The following is a 9,784-nucleotide window of genomic DNA, read 5'->3' as shown; positions in this document are numbered from 1 at the left end:
ACATAGCATAGTCCCAAAGGAGTCACCATATCTTTGCCTGAGTAAATTAGGATCAAAGGCTGTTTGTGGAACCAATCCACAAGTACTCAAATACTCTGCATATGTTGTGACATACAACCCGTAATCCTTGTAAAAAATAAGAGTGATAGTTGTAAATAATATGAATGATATTATTATACATGCAACAAAAGTAAAAAAAGGATTGAATACATACATGATCCTAGATCGTTGTTGAGGCTGATTTGGTCTAAACACTATATCAAAAGCATCAGTTTGAGCCTTGTCATTGCATGCTGGTTCGCGGGACCAATCTATGACTTGCTTGTCTCTGTAAAAATCACTAATGGATAGGTGAAGAGGTATAACCTTAGCCAGCTTATTTATCTCAGAACTGACATATGCATCATGACCTGCTGCTCAGTAGAAGTCATATACATTGATACATCTGTCCTTAAAGGATACAAATGCCAAGATCCAATGAAGTTTCTCTTTCAGGTTGACTGATATCAGAACATTGCCGACTGTATGCCATGAAACATTAGCTAGCAACATGTACCCCCTTATGTATTTGCATACAACATCTTCTTCTTTGGCTACACTTGCATCATTACTTGTATCAGCATACTTGTCAAAAATTTCAGCATTTAGTGCCTTGAATATACAGTCGAAGGTGGTGTATTTGTATATGTTACTTTGCTCATACTTTTCGTTATTCCTCAAGTAGTAAAATATGACATCAATATGCTGTGAAAATGTAAGTATAAATAGTTTATCATAGTGACCATATAAATGTATACATTTAAATACAATTTACTCAATGTGAATACATAAGGGATATATCTTACATCGTCGTTCCACAGTTACCCATCAAATGATAGAAGGTAAAACTATTTTTTGTCAGTGACTTGATGAACTCCAAAATTCAAAGAGATAGGCACCGTGGACCTATGTTTCCTGTAATGGTCATCCTTATCCTTTCTAAAAGAAGTTACAAAAAAAGTAGCATTAGTCATCACATTATATAAGGTAAACCAGACATTATAAAACGAATAAAACTTAGCTTTGATGTTTTTGAATTCTTGAATGAGTAAAGTATCATGTGGCCCCGTGGTAAAATCAGCTTCAAAAGGATGTTTTAAAAAAAAATGGGAGTCAACTTTACTGAACTACCTACAGTTCATCAAAGTTCAAAAATACAGACATCTAAATATATTGAATACAGTGATATAAATACAGTTTGATACAATTTAATTTGATAACAGAGAAAAATCAGAATATATATTTGTATACAAATGTAGAAACCAGTTGAGCCGAAGTCTATCTCGTAGGGCGAACAATTCCATGGACTAGGACGTCGATTCCTGTGCAAAGGTAACGGCGTTGCATCTGCAACTTTGGCTGAAGGATGTATCATAATTCTTGTTTTAGGAATCTGACTTGGAAGGTCCTCGTCGGCCAACTCAAATTGAGACACATGTATTTCATTAGTGTCACGACCCAAAACTCAACATATAGTGATGGAGCCTATCACAGAACTAGGCAAGCCGAAAATCACAATAAACTATGTATTTTGAATTGAACATGATAAAATAAGTTTAATAGTGACATATTCTCATAAATAACTGATAAGGAAATACCGCAACTAAATACAAAATCCCCCAAAATTTGGGTGTCACTGAGTCCATGAGCAACTAAATGATAACACAGTCAAAACTTCTAAAGTAATTGTCTGAAGAGATAGAATAGATCTACAAAAACTGAAACGAAAGAGAATCGAGGTCTATGGATGCCAAAATAGCTACCTTAAAAGTCTCCAAGCAGGAAGTGCTCCAAGTCTAGCAACCACCGTGCCCAGAAGTAACTGGATCTGCACATGAAGTGCAGAGTAGAATGAGTACAACCAACCCAATATACTCAATAAGTAACATGACTAACCTTGGGCTGAAAGCAGTGACGATCTCATTAGATACAGTCGAAATGCAGATTATAACAGTACAGATATGACAGGAAAAATGAAAGTATTAACTCAGAGAAATGTCATAATCAATTTGTACATAGTACAAAAATATAGACATACTTTCAATTTTAACAGTTTAAGCTCAACACGGATAAAATATGCCAAGTATGACTGATATGAGGAATGCTATGTCTCTATATCTATATGTCAAATGTGCATGTCATATGTAATGCATCACAATGATAACCTCATGAACTCACACTCTCATAGTGCTTAATCTGACTGTCTCAACTCACTCATCACACTCAATTACTCAGCAATGTATAGTACCTGCGCTCACTGCTGGTATGTCAGACTTTGGAGGGACGAATCCTGCCCAAGCGCTAATATAAATCTAATATGGCATGCTGCGACGTGCAGCCCGATTCTATAATAATAGATAAAGCCTATAAGGCCTGCTGCGGCGTACAACCCGATTCATAATAATAATATACATAAAGCCAAGAAGGCTTGCTGCGGCGTGCAGCCCGATCCACAACATCACTCACAACACGACTCTCGGGCCCTAACTCAATCATCAATCTCTCCAGTCTCTCGGGCTCAAAAATCTCATACCAATCAGCCCAAACAATAATACATGATGCAACAATAAATAGCAATAGAGACTAAGATTTGATATGTAAATGATTGATGTGACTGGTACATAATTTCCGTTTAAGCAAATAAATCAACATCATACATGACCCTAGTAGGTCCCAACAAAATAAGAATATAGCCTAAACATGATTTTTAACATGGGTTTCACCTAAATAACTTTAACACATAGGGATCACATGAATATCAACAAGGGTGGATAACTACACAGTAACACGGAGTTGACCGAGTCACAATTTCCACAGTGCACGCCCATACGCCCGTCACCTAGCATGTGTGTTACCTCAATACCAACCACATCATACATATTTAAGGTATTCAGACCCTCAGAACAAAGTTTAGAAGTGTTACTTACCTCAAACCGCATGAATCCCTACTCCAACAAGCCTTTGCCTCACGAATCGGCCTATGAATGAATCGAATCTAGCCAGAAACAAATTAATACAATCAATATAAAATTCGGAATCAATTCCATATGATAAAGTTAGGTTATTTAACAAAAGTCAAAAAGTCAACCCCGGGCCCATATCTCGGAATCCAATAAAATTTACTAAATTCGAACTCCGATTCAATAACGAGTCCAGCCATACTAAAATCACCCAATTCCGATCAAAAATCGACACTCAAATCCCCAAATCTCACTCTCCAATCCCTAGTAAAAGATTTCCCAAATTCCACCTTAAAAACACATAATCTTGGTGGGAAATTCAATGGGTATTCAATATTAATGAATAAAAATGATCCAAAATTGCCAATACACGAGCTTGCAAAGTCCAAAAATGAGAAAAAAACTCAAAATCCTCGATTTTTATCTTCTGCCCAGGCATCTTCGCACCTGCGGACTCACCACTCGCACTTGCGGCTCCGCTTCTACGGAAGAAGATCTGTTCCTGCGGAAGACCACCTACGGCCCAAAACAAGCACTTGCGAGACCTCTTCCACGGTTCGTGCTTCGCTTCTGCGCATCCACATATGCGGATTCCAATCCGCTTCTGCAAGGCCATCCACATCTACCAAACTCCGCATCTGCGGAGACTTGTCGCATCTGCGGGCTCGTAGATGCGGAAAAATTCCTCGAACCTAGGACCACTGTCTAACACCCATAAGACCGCTCCTGTGACCCCATGCTCGCTTCTGCGGTCGTGCGCCTGCGACAAATCCTTCACAGGTGCGATCGCACCAAACCAGCAGCATATCAGCAACTCCTCTAGGTCTAATTTTCAATCTGTTAACCATCCAAAACCACCCGAGGCCCCCGGGACCTCAACCAAACATACCAAAAAGTCCAAAAACATCATACTAACTTAGTAGAGGCCTCAAATCACATCAAACAATATAAAAAACACAAATCGCACCCCAATTCAAGCCTAAGGAAACTAATGGATTTCCAACTTCTACAATCGATACCAAAATCTATCAAACAAAACTCCGATTGACCTCAAATCTTGCACACAAGTCATAAATGACACAATGGACCTATTCCAATTTCCGAAACCAAAATCCGAGCCCGGTTACAATAAAGTCAACTCTTGGTCAAACTTCTCAACTCTACAAACTTCAACTTTCCAACTTTCGCCAATTCAAGACGAAATCATCTACAAACCTCCAAATCAATATCTGGACACACTCCTAAGTCTAAAATCACCATACAGAGCTATCAGAATAATCAAAACTCTATTTCAGAGTCATTTACACATAAGTCAACATCCAATCAACTCTTTTAACTTAGGTTTCCAACCTTGGGACTAAGTGTCCCAATTCATTTCGAAACATCCCCGGAACTAAACCAACCACCCCGGCAAGTCACATAATAACAAAAAAACATAAAATAAGCAATAGATAGGGGAACATGGATATAATACTAAAAACGACCGGCCGAGTCGTTACATTCTCCCCCTCTTAAATAAATATTCATCCTCGAACGGGTCTAGAATCATACCCAGAGTCTCAAATAGATGGGAATATCTGCTCTGCATCTCTCGCTCGGTCTTCCAAGTAGCCTCGTCAAATGGCTGACCTCTCCAATGTACTTTCACTGAAGCTATATTATTTGACCTGATCTTTCGAACCTGCCGATCCAAAATGGCCACCGGCTCTACATCATAAGTAAAATCCCCATCTAACTGAACCGTGCTGAAGTTCAAAATATGAGACGGATCATTGAAATACTTCCGGAGCATGGAAATGTGAAAACACTGGATAAACACTTGATAGACTAGGTGGCAATGCAAGCTTGTAAGCCACCTCTCAAATCCTCTCAAACACCTCAAAAGGACCAATATACCGAGAGCTTAACTTGCCATTCTTCCCGAACCTCATAAAATCCTTCATGGGCGAAACTCTGAGGAATACCTTCTCTCCCACCATGTAAGAAACATCACAAATATTCCGATCGGCGTAACTCTTCTGTCTAGACTGTGCCACACAAAGCCGATCCTGAACCAACTTAACCTTTCCAAGGCATCCTAAACCAAGTCAGTACCAAATAGCCTAACCTCACCCGGCTCAAACCAACCAATCAGAGACTGACATCGCCTCCCATACAAGGCCTCGTACGGAGTCATTTGAATACTCGATTGGTAGCTGTTATTATAGGCAAAATCTGCAAGCGATAGATATGGACCCCAAAAACCCCCGAAATCCATGACGCAAGCGCATAGAATATCTTCCAATATTTGAACGGTGCGCTCGGACTGTCCGTTCGAATGATGGTGGAATGTTGTACTCAACTCAACCTGTGTGCCTGACTCTCGCTACACTGATCTCAAAAACTGCGATGTGAATTGCGTGCCTCGGTCTGAAATAATGGACACTGACACATCATGAAGGAGAATAATGTTGCGGATATAGATCTCACCCAACCGCTCCGAAGAATAGGTAGTCCCAACTGGAATGAAATGCACCGATTTAGTCAACCCGTCCACAATCACCCAAATAACATCAAACTTCTTCAAAGTCCGTGGGAGCCCAAATACGAAGTCCATGGTGATATGCCCATCTCCACTCAGGAATCTCAAGCCTCTGAAGCAAACTGCTCGGCCTCTAATGCTCGTACTTCACCTGCTGACAATTCAAGCACCGAGCTACAAACTCCACTATGTCTTTCTTCATTCTCCTCCACCAATAGTGCTGCCTCAAGTCTTGGTACATCCTTATAGCACCCCGGATGAATGGAATACCACGAACTGTGGACCTCCTCAAGAATCAACTCACGTAGCCCATCCACATTGGGCACACAAATCCAACCCTGTATCCGCAACACCCCATCATCTCCAATAGAAACCTCTTTGGCATCACTGTGCTGAACTCTGTCCTTAAGGACAAGCAAATGAGGGTCGTCATAATGATGTTCTCTGATGCAATCATATAAGGAAGATCGAGAAACCACGCAAGCTAGAACCCGACTAGGCTCTGAAACATATAACCTCACAAACTGATTGGCTAAGGCCTAAACATCTGATGCAAGCGGTCTCTCACCAATAGAAACAAATGCAAGGCTACCCATACTCACTGCCCTTCCTACTCAAGGCATCAGCCACCACATTGGCCTTCATGGATGATAACAAATGGTAATATGATAGTCTTTTAGCAGCTCCAACCATCTCTTCTACCTCAAATTTAGATCTTTTTGCTTGAACAAGTGCTAAAGACTCTGATTATCCGTAAATACCTCACACGACACACCGTAGAGATAATACCTCCAAATCTTCAATGCATGAACGATGGCTGCCAACTCCAAATCATGAACGGGGTAGTTCTTCTCATGAAGCTTCAACTAGCGTAAAGCATAGGCAATAACTCTACCCTTCTGCATCAAGACACACCCAATACAAATCTGAGAATCATCACAATATACTGTATAAGAACCCGATGTTGAAGGTAAAACTAGAACCGGAGCTATGGTCAAGGTAGTCTTGAGCTTCTGAAAGCTCTCCTCACACTTATCTGACAATCAGAATGGAGCACTCTTCTGGGTCAAACTAATCAAAGGCATTGAAATAGATGAGAAACCCTCCACAAAGCGGCGATAATATCTTTCCAAGCTGGGAAAACTCTGAATCTCAGTAGCTGAAGACGGTCTGGGCTAACTCTGAACCGCCTCAATATTCTTCGGATCTGCCTTAATCCCCTCACCGGACACCACGTGCCCCAAGAATGCCACTGAATTGAGCCAAAACTCACACTTGGAGAACTTGGCATAAAGCTTCTCCTCCCTCAACGTCTGTAGTATAATTCTCAGATGCTATGCATGCTCCTCCTAGCTACGTGAGTACACCAAGATATCATCAATAAATACTACAAAAAACGAATCAAGATAGGCTTGGAATACACTGTCCATCAAATGCATGAATGATGTTGGGGCATTGGTCAGCCCAAAAGACAGCACAAGGAACTCATAGTGACCATAGTAGGTCCTGAATGTCGTCTTCAAAATATCCGAGTCCTGAATCTTCAACTGGTGATACCATGACCTCAAATCAATCTTAGAGAACACTCTAGCTCCTTGAAGCTGGTCAATTAAGTCATCAATGCGTGACAAAGGATACTTGTTCTTAATTGTAACTTTGTTCAACTGTCTATAGTCAATGCACGTCCACATAGTACCATCCTTCTTCTTCACAAATAGAACCGATGCACCCCAAGGCGACACACTAGGCCTAACAAACCCCTTATCAAGAAACTTTTGAAGCTGCTCTTTCAATTTCTTTAACTCTACTGGTGCCATACGATACGGATGAATAGAAATAGGCTAAGTGCCTGACACCAAGTCAATCCCAAAATCAATGTCCCTGTCGGGTGGCATGCCCGGCAGGTCTGCAGGAAACACATCCAGAAAGTCTCGCACTACCGGAACAGAATCTATAGGAGGAGTATTAGCACCAACATCCCTCATAAAAGCCAAATATACCAAACACCCCTTAACAACCATCCGTTGGGCCTTCAGATATGAAATCACCCTACTGGGAACATAGTCCAGAGAACTTCTCCACTCGATCCTAGGTAACCCCGGCATCGCCAACGTCACGGTCATCGTGTGAAAATCCAGAATAGTATGACATGGGGACAACCAATCCATGCCCAGAATCACGTCAAAATTTACCATACTAAGAAATAAGATATCAACTCTAGTATCCAATCCCCCAATGATCACCACACACGACCGATACACACGGTCCACAATAATAGAGTTTCCCACCGGAGTAGATACATGAACAAGTGAAACAAAGGACTCATGAGGCATATCCAAATAACGAGAAAAATATGATAATACATATGAATAAGTGGAACCAGGGTTAAATAATATGGAAGTATCCCTGTGGCATACTGAAACAATACCTTTGATCACTGCATATGAAGCAACGGCCTCTGGCCTGGCAGGGAAAGCTGAGCATCGAGCCTGATCGCCACATGATCGGCCTTCCCTTATAGGGCGACCTCTAGCTGGCTGGGCGGGAGGTGAAGTAACTGGTGCAAAAGTCATAATTGGACCCCTCTGCTGAACTGGACCTCCCAAGAAATGGGGACAATACCTCCTCATATGGACAAACTCCCCACACACGTAGCAACTCCGATCCGTCAATGGTGGAAGATACTGAATCGGACCCCAAGAACCAGAATAGCTACTAGAAGGACCTGGTACAGACGAACCTTGAGCTGATGGAGCACGAGATAAACTCTGAACTGGGAGGGCACGGAGAGATGACTGACCCGGATGAGCACTGTATGAACCATGGCTAGCGGATGCACCACAATGAACTGGACGAGCCATCTGAGCGGGCCTATAAGAACGACCCCTACTGTGGTGGGACTTCCCTCCAGAAGAAACACCGCTAAAACCACCCGAACCACGAGGCCTCTTAGCATCCATCTCCTCACGCTCCTGACTATGGACCTGCTCTAGCCTCCTAACAATATCAATGACCTCATCGAATCTAGCACTCGATGCAATCTCCCGAGTCATGACAAAGTTCAGTCCATTGTTGAGGCCATCAATGAACCTCCTAATCCTCATCCTATATGTGGGAACCAACCAGATTGCGTGACGAGCCAACTCTGAAAATTTTATCTCGTACTGGGTCACGGACATACCCTCCTAGCGTAGCTGCTCAAACTACCTACGCAACTCCTCCCTACGAGTCTGTGGTAAAAACTTCTCCCAGAAAATAATGGAGAAATCGTGCCACGTAAGTGGTGCAGCACCAGCTGGCCTGCTCAACTCATAAGCCTCACACCATCTGAAGGCTGTCCCCGATGGCTGAAGAGTTAGTAAATGAGACTCCACTAGTCTCCAGAATACTCGCCGTGCAAAGGATCCACTGGCATAGGTCTATGAAATCCTAAGCATCCTACGACTCAGCTCCACTAAATAGTGGAGACATGAGCTTCCCAAACTGCTTTAGTCTCTTCAGCTTCTTATCACTCATCGATGGACCCACCTGGGCTTGAGCAACTGTAACCGGCTAGGCTGGTAGTACCCCTAGTGTCTGAAGTCCCTGAACCACCTACTCTAGAGTACGGGCGGCGGGAGTCTGAGCACCTCCCCTGGCCTAAGAAGTGGCTGGCATGGCCGGAACTAATACCACTTGAGCAAGGCTAGTGCATACAGTCAATATCTAGACCAGAGCCTCCTAAAGGCCTAGAATCATAATGGGCATAGCTAGGGCCCGAGCTCGTGCCATTCGCTTAACCACATCTGGTATCTGCTCCTGCGCTGGAGCAGCTGGTGGATCTACAGGTCCTGCTCTAGTTGTTGTAGGAGCTGCACCTCGGCCGCTACCGTGGCCCCGGCCTCTTGTGGCCCTAGCTGGTGGTACTGGTGGCCGTCCGCCCGATCTGGTGGCACATGTCCTCAACACATGTGAGAGAATAGAATAGCAAAAGTTTAGTTTCCGGAATCAACAAATCTGTACGACAAGAATACAAGAAAGTGAAGTTTTCCTAAGGGTACGGTGGCCTCTCGAAGATAAGCGCAGATGTCTCTGTATCTATCTGCAAGACTCTACTAAACCTGCTCATGACTCGTTAGACCTACGTAACCTAGGCTCTGATACCAACTTATCACGATCCAAAACTTAACATGTCGTGATGGCACCTATCAAAGAACTAGGCAAGCCGACAATCACAATAAACTATGCCTATTGAATTGAAAACATGATGAAATAAGTTTAACAA

At 42.6% G+C, this 9,784-nt stretch overlaps 1 protein-coding gene across 1 annotated transcript; it reads right to left on the bottom strand.

Annotated features, from left to right (window-relative positions):
- Positions 1-7,361: 7,361 nt before the first annotated feature.
- Positions 7,362-8,624, bottom strand: LOC138907372 (uncharacterized). The gene has a single exon (XM_070197971.1). The coding sequence runs from the start codon at positions 8,622-8,624 to the stop codon at positions 7,362-7,364; it is 1,263 nt and encodes a 420-aa protein (XP_070054072.1).
- Between the last annotated feature and the right edge of the window lie 1,160 nt (positions 8,625-9,784).

The sequence above is a fragment of the Nicotiana tomentosiformis genome, chromosome 1 (genome assembly GCF_000390325.3).
Source record: "Nicotiana tomentosiformis chromosome 1, ASM39032v3, whole genome shotgun sequence".
Classification (NCBI taxonomy): domain Eukaryota; kingdom Viridiplantae; phylum Streptophyta; class Magnoliopsida; order Solanales; family Solanaceae; genus Nicotiana; species Nicotiana tomentosiformis.
The sequence above is the reverse complement of the archived record's forward strand: the minus strand, read 5'-3'. Positions and strand labels throughout refer to the sequence as shown.